Source organism: Neophocaena asiaeorientalis, unplaced genomic scaffold (assembly GCF_003031525.2).
Source record: "Neophocaena asiaeorientalis asiaeorientalis breed wild unplaced genomic scaffold, Neophocaena_asiaeorientalis_V1.1 scaffold670, whole genome shotgun sequence".
In the NCBI taxonomy this organism is placed as follows: domain Eukaryota; kingdom Metazoa; phylum Chordata; class Mammalia; order Artiodactyla; family Phocoenidae; genus Neophocaena; species Neophocaena asiaeorientalis.
In genome coordinates, this window is record NW_020175080.1 from 17,499 (window position 1) to 33,316 (window position 15,818).

The 15,818-nt window shown below is 34.4% G+C and overlaps 1 protein-coding gene across 1 annotated transcript in view; it reads right to left on the reverse strand.

Moving 5' to 3' along the window:
* Nucleotides 1-14,113: 14,113 nt before the first annotated feature.
* Nucleotides 14,114-15,818, reverse strand: part of KIAA1328 (KIAA1328 ortholog) — a gene marked incomplete at its 3' end in the record, with an annotated part of 16,927 nt that continues 15,222 nt past the window's right edge. The window contains exon 4 of the mRNA XM_024764149.1: nucleotides 14,114-14,208. Within this exon, the coding sequence (XP_024619917.1) occupies nucleotides 14,114-14,208 (95 nt within the window). The remainder of the gene's footprint in view (nucleotides 14,209-15,818) is intronic.

The following is a 15,818-nucleotide window of genomic DNA, read 5'->3' on the forward strand; positions in this document are numbered from 1 at the left end:
CTGCTGTATAAAAAAAAAATAATATTAAATTAAAAAAAAAAGACGCCGATGTAAGGAATAGACTTGAGGACACAGGGAGGGGAAAGGGTAAGTTGGGACGAAGTGAGAGAGTGGCATGGACATATATACACTACCAAATATAAAACCGATAGCTAGTGAGAAGCAGCCACATAGCACAGGAAGATCAGCTCGGTGCTTTGTGACCACCTTGAAAGGTGCAATAGGGAGGGTGGGAGGGAGATGCAAGAGGGAGGAGATATGAGGATACATGTATATGTATAGCTGATTCACTTTGTTATACAGCAGAAACTAACACACCATTGTAAAGCAATTATACTCCAATAAAGATGTTAAAAAAAATAACAACTACTAGAAAATATTCAGCATAATATATGACAAGAATTGATTACCTCTTCCACAAATGCTTTGAAAAAGTAGATCATCATGTAGCAAATACTCAATAATTGTTTTTCAATAAAAACTGGGTAATTAATATGGTTAGAATAAACACTTTCAGTTATAAAGTACTAACCTGATAATACTCAAATCTCAAATGCCATAATTCAAGCTATAGTTCCAATTTTGAGATACCAATCTAATAAAATAGTTGTATAAGAATATCTGGTAATCTATGCTGTTCACTCTTCCCTTAGTTCAATGTTTTCCTTTCGCCTGTTGATTTCAGATGTAAGAAATCTGAATCCATTAGAACAGGCATATAAAAAAAAGAGAATAATCAGCATATATAAAGACTCTTGGTAAAAAAATAAAAATTGCCTGAGAAAAGAATGAAAAGCTACTGCATATACTTACATATCACATGTACCTACAAGTGTGGCCTTTCAACTTTTCATAACCAAACTGTGGCCCAAGCATAATTCTGAGTAGGTCAAGCAGGCATAATTCTGCATAGATCCAGCAGGGTCAGAGGAGCCTGTCCACATTCAAACGGCACTGTGCATGCTTCCAGAGGCCATGAAGAAGGGAGGAAAAAAATGCTATAGAAAAATTAACCTCTTTTAGGATGAAGTATCCGGCCAGAACCAAGAGAAAGATTGTATGCTAGTCACTCAAAAACTGTTCTTTCAATTCTAGAGCTCAGAATCGACAATGTGAGAATGCATTTTGGCATATTAACTGTTCTACAGCATCAAGACACACTAAAGTTCAGAGAATGCCTTTCTACCTGAAGCAATTTAAAAATTCCTTATCTTTTCTTGAAACTTACTATATAATCCATTATAAATTATATTTATACCCCGCCCCAAGTCCATAAAGGCTTCAAATGGGAAGAAAAAAAAATGAGTCACTGAAAAATTAAAGTCTAATCTTCTTATTGTACTGCAACGTACATTTAATGGTGACCCAAAATTATGATTGGTTTCAAAAAATAAAAGACAGGAATAAATATAAAATAATGATGAACTACTCATTTTACAATGGGAACCTAATGGTGCTACACTTTCTATTTTTCTTCTGAGCAATGTTAAGTAGAAATAGCAAACTGTCCTCTAGGAAAAATCAGAGTATCTGAGCCTAAAAAAGAACCCTGTCCTCAAATGAGTTAGCACACAGGTATTCACTAGGTTACCATGCACTATGTGACAGTGTGGGCTCAGAACATGAAATAGTGGAGGTTTTCTAAGGCTTCTTAGAATATGGCTCATATACATCAAAAACTGCAATTGTAGCCAAGATTATTTTAAAACTTTTTTTTCCCTTTAAAGAATGAGCTATAGTACGGTTTGTGCATTAGTCTATGGTACCCCTGCCCATCTTAAAAAGTCTCAGTAAAAAAATGCAAATGCGTAAATAAAGAACTGTCACCATCTTTCAGCACAAGCTACAATATTTTGCAGAGCCATTCATTTTTCAAGTCCTCATAAATGAACTACTTTTCCCATCCATGCAAACAATTCATTAATTTTACTGTAAAAGACGTGCTGAGGTCACTTAATTCAGCAATCTTGAACAAAAAGAATTTTCTCTAATCTCTTCTTTAATCTCTTAAAAAGATTAAACAATATTCCACTTATCCTTCTGCAGATGTAAATCAATGCTGGACACCTCAGGGAAACCCTTTTATTTACTTGAAACTTGTATCAAGTCGTGTCTTATACTCTCTTTTATAAACTAAATAATGTATAATATTCCTAATTTATCTTTGTGGTATGTGTTATCCATTAGCCTGTAAATTTTGATTTGTATTTGTATTCTATTATTTTATTAGTGTAGTTAACACAAGTGAAAAAGTTCTCTGAGCATATACAGATTATTAAGGAGGCATCTACGGATTAAAAACTCACGCCAAGTGTTTTTATCTATTTGTTTTCTTGCCAAATAGCATAATATTGCTTGCTCATGTTCAGGTTAAATTTAACTAGGAACCATGCATTTTTTTTCTTTCACTCACTGGGCCTAACCAGTAAGCCTCTCTCTAAAATGAATTTCTAATTTATTTTTATCCTAGGCACTTAATAACCTGTACTTGTCACTACTGTCTTCTATCCTGCTTGAATGAAACCATTTTCCAAGCTCTTATACCAATTCTGAATTTTATTTATATTTTCTATTAACATTTACTTTCATTTAGAAACAGCAATAAATCTTATAGGCATCTTTTTTATTCTTTCATACATAACACCAATAAAGATACTGACTAAAAAGGACCTCACAGCTAGATTCTCAATGGATCCCCCCAAGATATACGTAAGCCAGTCTTAGAATTTGGATATATTTGGTTTTCCCTCTTATACTGATAAAGTCAAGGCCATGTTTTTATTAAAAAGGCTATGCTTTGGTAAGAATGCTTTTCACCTCAAAGGCAACATTAAAAAAAAGATACAGTTATCACTTTGCCTTTATATTGCATGTCACTCTGTAACTGCAAACACACTATTTGTTTTGTATGTTGTACTGAGAGTTACTGAATACTACAGAATTCTGAAAATAAGCTTGTTAATGGTCAACACTGGGTGCTAAGCACTCAGTGACTTCTCTCCTAAAACAATGTTAGTAGATCTGCACAGTAGGTGAAATTCTTAAGCATACTATACTTGAATATGACATAGGAATACGTAAGATTTCCTAAATCTTCCAACACTTTCCCCGTTTGGTTTGACCTTTATCACAACCGAAACAACCTCCATTCTTTATGCCTAATTTTTACTGAAAAAACATGAATGAAAACAACTTTCAAAACTTTAGCCTCCTAATAACCCTCTATTAATACATTTTCATTATTCTCTATTTATTCAAAAGTATATTAGTTTTAAAAAAGCAATGTACCAGGCAAGGTAGGCAGAACACAAAAGAATCAGTTTTGGTCTTATTTTATATGACACGAGTTGGAAAGCAAAGTATATAAATATAAAACAATGTGTTTCTTCAAGAATAAGAAAATACATCTAAATGTCCTTTACGCAAAGAGAAAACTTTTTTCTCTTCTAAACTGAACACTGAGCTTTCATTTCCTATTTCTCTTCTTCATTTTCAACTTTCCTTTTTCTTCCTGAACAATTAAGTCCTAAAACCATGACACAGGGCAGAGTCAGAATCAGAGTGACATCAAGAGGTGCACAGAAGGTCTGCCCAGTGGGATGTCACAGGCCAAGCTAGTTGAGGGCATCAACAAGTGAGGGTAATCCAGCACGGGCAGCAGAGCCTCAACGAGATGAGAAGAGCATCCATGTGGAGGGGTAGCCCAGCATGGGTGTAAGAGCCGAAGTATTTGAGGTGGGTATCCTTGCAAGAGGATGGGAGTGATCCAGCATCGAAATTCAGAGCCCCAGTATGGTGAAGAGGGGTCTATGCAGGGGTTGGGAGTGGGTGCTGGTGTAGAGTAGTCTACAAAAAGTAAAGAGAGCATCCACACAGTGTTAACCTGAAGCAGGTTATCACAGACCAAGGAGGATGAAAAGGACACACACTCAGAGCGCAGCCCAGTGAGTAGTATCAGAGCCCAGGCAGAGTGAGAAGGGTCAATCTCAAGAAGGGGCAAGCTGGTGAAATGTCAGAGCCAAGATGAAGAAGGAGGGCATCCACACAAGGGAGAGGACCAGCATGTGGAGGTCAGAGCCAGAGAAAGGTAAGGAGGACATAACTGCAAAGGGGTGGCTTGGTGTAGGGTGTCAAAGCCTAATCAGAGAAACGAGGAGAGGACATCCAAGGAGTGGAGACATCTCAACATGCAGAGTCAGAACCAGAGTGCAGTGAAGAGGACATTCAGGCAGAGTATGGCCTGGGTTGGTGTGCTGGAATGTGAGCAGTGAGAAAAGGCATCCTTGAGGGAAACTGGTGGACGGTAATGGGGAGTTCAGGCTCCAGCAGGATGAGGTGGCTTCTGTGCAGGAGAGGGAGTAGAGGCAGAGATGGAGGATTAGTTACATACGGAATGATCAAACAAAAAAAGGAAATATATTAAAGATAATATAAACCAGGTTTTTCAATGTAAACTGGGAGAATTACAATTATAAACATTTTCTTCAAGCACTCATGAACACTCATCAAGATCAACAATATCTTGGGCCATGAGACAAACCTCAAAAAAATTTTGAAATTGTTCTCTTAGCATAAGAGAACCAAACTAGAAATCGATAACAGAAAGACAAGGGGAAAACCTCCAAATGCTTGGAAATTATACAGTGCAGTTCTAAATAATCCATGGGTCAAAGAGGAAGTCTCAAAGGAAATATTTTTTAAAAATACATAGAAGTGAATGAAATGAAAATACAAAAAAATCAAAACATGTGAGATGCACTGAAAGTAGTAATGAGAGGGACTAAATAGTTATATCAAAAAAAGAATAGTCTCAAGTTCCTATTTTAATAAACTAGAAAAATAACAAAATAAATATAAAATAAGAAGAAGGAATATAATAACAAACATAAGAGCAAAAATCAATGAAACTGAAAACAGGAAAAATAGAGAAAAATATCAATGAAAGAAAAAGCTGGTTCTTTGAAAAAAAATCTCTAAAACTGGCAAGCCTAGCAAGACTGACAAAAATAAAAGAGTGAAAGTACAAATAATATCACAAATGAAGCACTATAGACCCTTAAGTCATTATAAAGATAATAAGAGAATACTATGAACAACTTTATGTTGACATAAATTAGAAGAAATGGAACAATTCTCAAAAGTCACAAATTCCCAAAACTCAACCAAGACAAAATAGACAACTTATCTTATAACCATTAAACAAATTGAAATTGTAATTAAAAAGCTCTTCAGAAAGAAATATCTAGGCCCAGATGGTTTCACTGGAGAATTCTATTAAATATTTAAAGAAGAACTAACTCCAATTTTATACAATTTCTTCCGGAAAACAGAAAAGGAGAGAACACTTCCTAACTCACTTTATAAGGATGGTACTAAAAGCAGACTAAGGCAATAAAAAAAGAGAAAACTACTGTCTAATACCTCTCACAAACTTTGATGTAAAAATTCCAAACAGGGAGTCCCTGGCAGTCCAGTGGTTAGGACTCACCGCTTTCACTGCTGGGGCCAAGATTTGATCCCTGGTTGGGGAACTAAGATCCCGCAAGATGCGTGGCATGGCCAAAAAATAAATACATAAATAAATAAGTAAAATTTAAAAATTAAAATTCTAAACAAAATACTATAAAAGCAAGTCCAGCAATGTAGAAAAACAATTATAACAAGTGAGATTTATTACAGGTATGTAAGGCATGTCCAACATTTAAAAATCAATTAAGATAACCCACCAAATAAATAGCTAAAGAAAACTCATATGATATAGAGGCAGAAAAATGTATTTTACAAAACCTTGCATGGAATCATAACAAAAACTCAGCATAGAGAGAAAGTTCCTCAACTTTCAAAAGAGTATCTACAAAAAATCTACAGCTAACATCATACTTGATGATAGATTGAATGCTTTCCTCATAAAATCAAGAACATAGTAAACATATCCTCTCTCAACACTCCTATTCACATAGCACTGGGAGTCCTAGCCAGGACCATAAGAAATAAAAAGCATACACATTCAAAAAAAAGTAATAAAACCGTCCCTATCTACAAATGACATAATTGTCATTGCCCCAAAGAATCAACAGTAAAACCTCTAGAACTAGTGAGTTCAGCAATGCTCCAGGAATCAAGATAAACACAGAAATTTCATCACATTTCAAACAGCAAACAAACATGAAACGACAAACGTGAAAACCAAAATTTAAAACACAATACATTTATAATTGCTCCAAAGAAAATTAAATACTTAGACAGAACTGTGAGAAAACATGTACAGGATTTATATCCTGAAAATTATAAAATGCTGATGAAAGAAATCAAATAGCTAAATAAATGGAGAGTCTTGCCATATTCATAAATTGGAAGACTCAACAGAGTAAACATGTCAATTTTTCCCAAAACTGATCTATAGTTTTAATGTAATAGCTATTAAAATACCAGCAAAGTTTTTTTAATAGACATTGACAATCTTCTAAAGTTATCATGGAAAGGCACAGGACTAGAAGAGCTACAATAATTTTGAAAAAGAATAAAATGGGAGGAATCATTCTATCCAATATTAAGGCTTACTATATAGCTACAGCAATTAAGACAGTTGGCAGAAGGATAGAGACATAGATCAATGGATTAGAAAAGAGAACTGAGAAAGAGACATATGCAAATATGTCCAACTGATGAGAAAGAGACATATGCAAATATGTCCAACTGATTTCTGACAAAAGTATAAAAAAGATTTCAACAAATGGCGCTGGAGCAATTGGACACAGTAGGCAAAAAAAAAGGAAGCTCAACCTAAACCTCACACCTTATACAAAAATTATTGCAAAATGGATCATGCACTTAATAAAAAACATAAAACTATAAAACTTTCAGTAAAAAAAAGGAGAAAATCTTCAGGTACTAAGGCTAGGCAAAGAGTTCTTAGACTTGACAATAAAAGCATGGTCTGTAAAAGGAAAAAACTGATAAACTAGACCTAGTTAAAATTAAAAACAATTTGCTCTATGAAAGACCCTACGAAAGGGATGAAAAGACAACCTACAGACTAGGAAGAAGTATTTGCAAACTACATATCCAACAAAGGCTCTCTATATAGGACATATGAAGAACTCTCAAAATTCATCAATAAAAAAGCCAAATATTACACAGGAAATGGGCAAAAAGGATGAACAGACATTTCTCTGAAGAAGATGGCAAATAAGCACATGAAGCAATGTCCAACATCAATATCCATTAGAAAAATGCAAATTAAAACCACAATTAGGTCTTCCCTGATGGCGCAGTGGTTGGGGGTCCGCCTGCCGATGCAGGGGACGTGGGTTCGTGCCCCAGTCCGGGAGGATACCACATGCCGTGGAGCGGCTGGGCTCGTGCGCCATGGCCACTGAGCCTGCTCTCCGGAGCCTGTGCTCACCTATCCAAATGGCTACAATACAAAATAATTATAACAAACGTTGGCAAGAATGCAGAGGATGTAGATCTTTCTTGCATTGTTGGTGGGAATGTAAAATGGTAAACCTCCTTGAAAATAGTTCAGCAGTTTCTGACAAAACTATATATGCATTTATGACACAATATTCCAAGGAAATGAAAATGTTACGCTCACACAAAAATCTATACATTGAATATTCACAGCCTTTTCATTTCTAACAGTCTGAAGCTGAAAACAATCCTTTAACAGGTGAATGGTTAAAGAAAATGTAGTACACCCATACCATGGAATACTATTCAGCAATAAAAGGAACAAACTATTGATACATTCAACAACTTGGATGGATCTAAAAAGTACTATGTTGAGTGGGAAAAAAAGCTAATATCAAAAGGTTACATACTGTATGATTCCATTTATATACCATTCTTGAAATGACAAAATTATAGAGATGGAGAGTGGATCAGTGGTTGCTAGGGATTAGGGAAGGAGAAAGCAGTACAAAGGAAAATAGCTATGTTTATAAAAGGACAGCATGAGTGACTCTTGTAACAAAACTGTTTTGTATCTTGACTGTGGTGATGGTACACAAATCTACATATGTGATAAAACTGCACAGAACTAAATATACACACAAATAAGTACATGTGAAATCTATACAAGGTTGATGGATTCTATCAATATCAATTTTCTGGTTGTGATATTGCACTACAGTTAATCAAAATGCTGCCATTGGTGAAAAGTGGGTAAAGGGGACACGGACTATCTCTCTGTATTATTTCTTACCACTGCAGATGAATCTATAATTACCTCAAAATAAAGTGTTTTTTTTTAAAAATGTACCACTGTGCTACTCCATTTTTATTTCTGTGAGTCCTGGATTAGAATAAAATAAAATGTCCATGAGTCTGGTAATGATAAAAACAAATGGGACAAATGGATTTCCACATGCAAAAGAACTAAGTTGAACCACTACCTCTTACCATACACAAAAATTAAACCAAAATGAACCAAAGACCTGAATAAAGAGCTAAAACCATAAAACTCATAGAAGAAAACATAGGGTTAAATCTTCATGATCTTTGATATGGCAGTAGTTTCTTAGATATGTCACCAAAAGCACAATCAACAGGAGAAAAATTAGAAAATTTAGACTTCATCAATAGTAAAATCTTTTATGCTTCAAAGGACACAATCAAGAAAGTGAAAAAACAACATACATAATAAGAGGTTATTTGTAAATCATGTATCTTTTAGTGGTCTAAAATCTAGAATATGAAAAAAATCTGGAATATGTAAAACTATTACAACAACAACAACAAGACAAACAACCCAATTAAAAAATGGGCAAAGGACTTGAATAGACACTTCTCCAAAGAAGACTTACAAATGTTGACATCATTAGCCACTAGGAAAATGACAATCAAAACCACAAGTAGATACCACTTCATACTTACTAGGATGGCTATTATCAAAAAAATGAAATACAACAGGTGTTGGTGAGGATATAGAAACATTGGAATCCTTGTACACTGTTAGGGGGAATATAAAGTGGTTCAGCTGCTGTAGGAACGATTGGTAGCTCCCCAAAAAGTTCAACATAGAACAACCTAAGACCTAGTAATTCCACTCCTGGGTATATAGCCAAAATAACTGAAACAGGTGTTCAAACAAAAACCTGCACATGAATATTCATAGCAGCACTACAGTCAAAAGGTAGAAACCCAAATGTCTATAAACGAATGAATGGAGAAACAAAATGTGATGTATCCACACAATGGGGTATTTTTCAGCCGACCTTGAAAACATTACGCTAAGTGAAAGAAATCAGACACAAGAGGCCACATATTGTATGATTCCAGTTAAATGAAATATCGAGAGTTAGCAAAACAATACAGACAGAAAACTGATTAGCTATTGTCAGGGGTTAGGTGGAAAGGAAGAATGGGCAGCAACTGCTTAATGGGTACAGTTTCCTTTGGGGTGAAAATGTTCTGGAACTTAAAAGTGATGGTTATGCAAAACTGTTAGTGTACTGAATGTCACGACGGGTCAATTGTATGTTATATGTATTTTACCACATTATGGTAAAAAACAATGATTTGACATATATATAAGGTTCTAGAATAGTAAAATTTGCAGACAGAGAAAGTAGAATGGTGACTGCCAGGGACTGCCAAAGGGAGGAATGGGGAGCTTTAATGGGCACACAGAGTTTTCGTTTTGCAAGATGAAAAGGGTTCGGGAGACTGGTTGAATAACAACGTGAATACATTTAACACTACTGAACTGTAGACTTAAAAATTGGTTAAGATGGTAAAATTTATGTTATGTGTATTTTACCATAATTAAAACATAAAGTTAAAAAATACATAATGACATTTCATGAAAACTACAAGCATTTCTCATGTTACAAAAATCTCTAATAAAATATTAGCAAATCAAACTCAGTAATAGATGGAAAAACAAAACCAAAAACCACCATGACCAAATGAGGCTTAGGCCAGGAAGGCAAGGTAAATTAAGCATTCAAAAACCAATCAACATATTTTACCAGAGTATAACAGAGAAAAAAAACATATTATCAGCACAGTAAATGAAGAAAAATCATTTGACAAAATTCTACTCCTATTTATGACTTAAAAAAAAAAAAAAAAGCCTCACCAAACTAGGGACAAAAATAAATATCCTCAACCTGATAAAGAACATCTACAAAAAACCTATAGCTTACGTTGTGCTTAATAGTTAAAGATTTAAGATAACAAAAAGAAGGCAAAGATGTCCACCCTCGTCACTTTCATTCAACATTGTCCTGCAGGTTCTAGCCAATGCCAAAGGGCAAGAAAAAGAAACAAAGAATCTATAGATGGTAAAGATAAAATAAAACTGTTTTTATCTGTAGATGACATAATCCTGTATGTGGAAAATCCAAAGTACTCAGGCAAAAAAAAACTACTATAACAAGTGAATTTTAAGAAGTTGATGGATACCAAGTCAATGTTAAAAAATCAGTTCTGTTTTTTTTCAAATTAGAAATGAAATAAAATTTAAAAGTAAGTGTACAGTATAATATAAAATTAAAATTACACCATTTATAATAGTATCAAAAAACATAAAATACTTAAGGATAAATACAACAAAATATGAGCATATTTTACACCCTGTACCCCTGAAAACTACAAATCATGCAGAAAAAAAGTGAAAGAAAATCTAAAAAAATAATGGAGAGATATTCATAGATTGGAAGATTCAGTGCATGTTAATTTTCCTCATTTTGATCTGTAAATTCAATATACCCCAAACAAAATTCCAGGAGGCAATGTTCTTTTAGGAACTAATAAGCTGACTCTAAAATTTAGTGGAATGCAAAGGACCTCAAAGAGCCAAAACAATTTTCAAAAAGAACAAAAAATCAATAGGATTTACCTGATTTCAAGACTTACTATTAAAATGACAGTAATCAAGTTACTATGGTATTGGCATCAGGGCAACATATAGGTCAATGGAATGAAATAAAGTGCCCAGAAATAGGCCATGCATATATGGTCAACTGATTTTTGACAAGGAGGCGGAGGTTAATTCTGCAGAAAAGATATAGTCTTTTCTAACATAGGAAAAAATCTTTGCTACTGTGGGATGGGCAAGATTTCTTAGATGGAACACTAAAAACATCAACCATAAAAGAAAAAACTGATGAAGTGAACTTCATCAAAAGAAAAAAAAATTGCTTTTCAAAAGAAAATATTAAGAGCATTAAAAGCAAGCTGCAGGCTGGGAGGAAAAAACAAATATTTGAAAACTTACATCCAGAATATATAAAGAACTCTAATACTTCAATGTCAAGAAGGAAGGGGGTGAGTGCAAAAAAAAAAAAAAAAAAAAAAAGGAAAAAAAAAAAAAAAAAAAAAAAGACTGGCCAATCATTGGGGAAATGCAAAGAAATGATAATACCAAGAGTTAATGAATATGCGGAATGATGGAACCCTCGTAAGTTCCTAGCGGGAGTGTGAAATAGCACAACTACATTGGGAAACAGTGTGGCAGTTTTTTTATAAAGTTAAATATACACTTAACGTATAACTGAGTAATTCCACTCCTAAGTATTTACAGAAGAAAAATAAAACATCATAGCCACACAAAGACTTGTACATGAATGTTAAAGTAACACCATTCATAAAAGGCAAATACTGGAACAACCCAAATGTCCATTAATAGATGAATAGATAAACAAATTAAGGTACGGGCATACAATGGAATACTACTCAATGATAAAAAATGCATTACTCCTATACAAAACAAGTTTTTAAAAGTCTCAAAAACACTATGCTCCAAAATAAATCAGATACTAAAGGACAAATATTATATGATTCTACTTATATGAGGTATCTAGAATAGCCAAATTCATGAAGCACATAGAACAGTGGTTACCAGGGAATAGGCAGTGGGGAGAGTGAGGAGTTATTTAATGGGGACAGAGTTTCAGCGATGAAAAAGTTCTGGGAATGGATGGCAGAAACGGTCACACAGCAACACGAATGTACTTAATATCACTGAACTGTACACTTAAAAACAGTTAAGATGGTAAATTTTATGTTATGTATATTTTACCACACACCAAAAATCATTTTGCTGAGGGAAAAAAGCCAGACAGAAAAAAGTACATACTGTTGGGCCATTTATACTGGTGTGTCAGAACATAAAAAACTAAGCAGTAATAATAGAAATCACATTAATGGCTGCCAGGGATGGAGGATAGAGGAGGGGACTGACTGTAAAAGTTCTCAGTGTAACTTTCTGGAGTAATCTTACATTTGTCAAAACTCAGTGAAATATATAATTAAAATGGGTACATATTATCGTATATAAATTGCATTTCCATATATTATATTTTAAAATAAATGAATAAGTTTGAGGAGGGAATGAAATGCAACAGAGTAGAAAACAGTACTATAGATATTATAGACTCTTTTCTAGGAATGAGGTTATGTTGTAGTACAAAGAAGGTAGTAGCTAGAGGGAAATATCTGGTCAAAGGAGTATATACTTTATTTCTCAAGGTGAAAGAGAAATGACCGTCAAGAGGAAACCAGTTATTTGAAATCAGGTTGAAAATTCAGAGGTAAAAGAACATGAAGGCTAGAAATGTTTTGTTGCCAGTGTTTGAAGTACATGGAATTCTCTCTACTTTCCCACTTGCACAAAACTGTCTTGAAAAAAAAACACAGTTTGGCAAGTATGAGTAGAAAAACATAGACTGAAATATCCAGCAGAGGAAACTTAGCAAATTCAAGGAACCAAGAATACATTATTCCCATATACCTGTATGTTAATAGTTAATATAGTAATATCAGGGGTTTTTAGCAGTCAAATTTGTACTAATATTAACCTTGTACTAACACAATGACCTTCTACCAAGAATTGAGCACTTTGCTAGAAAGCAGAAGTTTACTGAAACCGAAACAATATACTCTAAGATGTCAAGTACTCTCTAAGCCTGGTAGCTGAAAATGTATCAGTCAGGACAATAATGGCAATTCAGGACCAGTATGTATGAAGTCAAGCTAATTGTAATTGCTTTAAGGACATCCACATCCGTCTTCGTGGTAAGAAGCCTTGTGAGATGATCATAAATTAAATATTTAACAATTAAATATTTTCCCAATACAAAAAACACTACTTGAGATCATGAAAACTCTACTTCAGGGAACAGAACAGTCAAAGGATTCTAGTGAAAGAGGTTACTGCTTATCTCAGGTGGCATATCAAATTCAGACTAAGGCATGTACTTTGAAAGCTCAGACCTTGTAACCTAAGCCCCCAAAACATCACTGCTTGTCATCTTTTATACCTGTGATTCTATGATTTAATAAGGTAATTTTTAACTTCGGTCTTTCTAGAAAAGCCTCTACAAACATTCTTTTAAGGTCTCAAAATGAAACACTTCATGTAGCTATCTTTAATTAAAAATAGAGAAAGAAGAAAAAGACCTACTATTTCCAAACATGCAATTCAATGATAAAAATAAATATAATTTTATCAGTTTTTAGGTATGGCCTTCCCCTAAACTTAACTTTTATAATTTATATTAACACATTCCTCTATAAGCATCTTCATTTATTATTTAAGACCCCAAAACTTGACATGTATATTAACAAAAAATTATACAAAGTAAATATTCTTCATATACATCATTAATAAACTGGAATAGTACATCCAAACAGCTAAGAACTCTCATTCTCAAAATTTAAAATCCCTTACTTGAAAGTATCAGAAGTTAGCAAAATGACAACTAGTATTCTTGTGAAAGATGACAATAAAATGAATGTTCTTTTCTGTTTCAGACACTAAAGCAAAACCAAAGTGCTATGCCTCTGATTACAATATCAACCTACATCAATAGCAGAGCTAAGTTTCAAAATGTTCCCTCTTGATAAATGACTGCTGCACATATTTCCATGAAACAATTTGGGAAATTAAACCAGAAAACATAACTGGAGAGTGTTTCTTTTCCATTTTACGTTTTTTTCTACTTTTCTTTTTGGCACCACAGGATACCTTTTATTCTAAAAGTCACTGCTCCCATAAGATCAATGACACAATGACACAATGACATGAGAACATATTTGTAATTTTCTATTTTCAAAAAACCACTCTCTCATATAGTAATGCATTTCATATAAGGTTTTGTCTCACCTGGCCAGTTCTTTAATTAAGTTTGCAATGCGTCTTTTGTCTTCAAGACATAAATCCTTCAATGATGCACTCTTTATTCCTCCCCTGCAGAAATTCTTAAAAAAAAAAAAAAATCCTTCTGATCAACTTTCACAAAAAACAATTTTTAAGACTTTTTGAGAAATTTCTTAAAATAAGCACAAGAGATGAAATTTCTTGGATCTCTTTTATCTGGTAAAATAGAACACTATTTACCCATTTCATTTAAACCTACTGTGAACTCAACACAGGCTAAGGAACTATCTGTCCACCAGGGGACATCTGAAATTTACACAGAAAAGCACACAGAAAGAACTCTTAGGCGGAAATGTGCCTGCTTAAGTGTTAGGGAGTATTAAGGAAACAACTTTCCCTTGATGAATGTCACAGAAACAAACACCTAATGGAAGATACTGAGAATCTTTCCTACACCATAGCCCCACGGCTGCTTAAAGATGTACTAAGGCTGGCAGCAGAAGCACCAGTTCTAAGCTCTCAATATATCCAAAGGCTCATTCCAAAGGGTATTAGACCAAAGAGTAATAGTAATAATAGATAACATTATACCTAGTATTATTAGGAATATTCTAAGTATTTTATACTTATCCATTTAATTTTCACAACGTTATTAGGTAGGTATTATTCCTATTCTACGAGGAGGTTACATATCTTGCCTAGGAATATAGAAGTTAGGTAGCAAAATCAAGACTCAAGCGTTGATTCCAGAGTCTATGTTCTTACCCACTGTACTATCCCATCTCTTGTGCTATAAAAAGTTCTCCTAGTTATTGAACATCAAAGGGGGGCTTTAAAGCCATGAAACCTAGGGATTCACAAGGGAACTGGAGGTAACATGTAAAAGGAACATGTTAAAAAAAAAAAGAATCCTTGGCATTTGCATAACCACGAAGTAGGTTAGTCCAATTACTTCAGGTGGCCAAGAATAATCCAAGACCCCTAAAATGAATCCTGGAATTACTGCTACCCAAGTATGGAAAAGACAGGGGAGAAAAAGGAAATGAGAAAGAGGATATGGTAAAAAAAAAAAAAAAAAAAAATTAAATGGGTTTGGCTTTAGATATTAGATATGGTCACTTTAAGATGCCAGGAGGATATTCATGTGGAAATGTTTAGTCAGGAAGTTAGAAATGTGGGTCTGGCTCTCAAGTCAGAGTTTTAAAGATTTAAAACTCAGCCATATGTTATTATTGATAATGTTTAGATTTTTATTATTTTCTTTACACTTTTCTATGTTGTAAAATTTTCCTTAAAGTTAAGAAAAAAATATTAGTTTTTAAAAATCATCTCCTAACCGAAGAAAATAAATTAAAATTGGTTTTAGAAAAGACAAGAGGAGAATCAGAAGCATACGACACTGTGGGAGAAAAAAGTTTCAAGAAGAATGTGGGGTTAATGGTGCTAATGATCAAAAAAGTTAAACAGAATATAAAAAGAAGTCACTGGGGGCTTCCCTGGTGGCGCAGTGGTTGGGAGTCCGCCTGCCGATGCAGGAGGCACGGGTTCGTGCCCCGGTCCGGGAGGATCCCGCGTGCCGTGGGGCGGCTGGGCCCGTGAGCCATGGCCGCTGGGCCTGCGCGTCCGGAGCCTGTGCTCCGCAGCGGGAGAGGCCGCGGCGGTGAGAGGCCCGCGTACCGCAAAAACAAAACAAAACAAAACAAAACAAAAA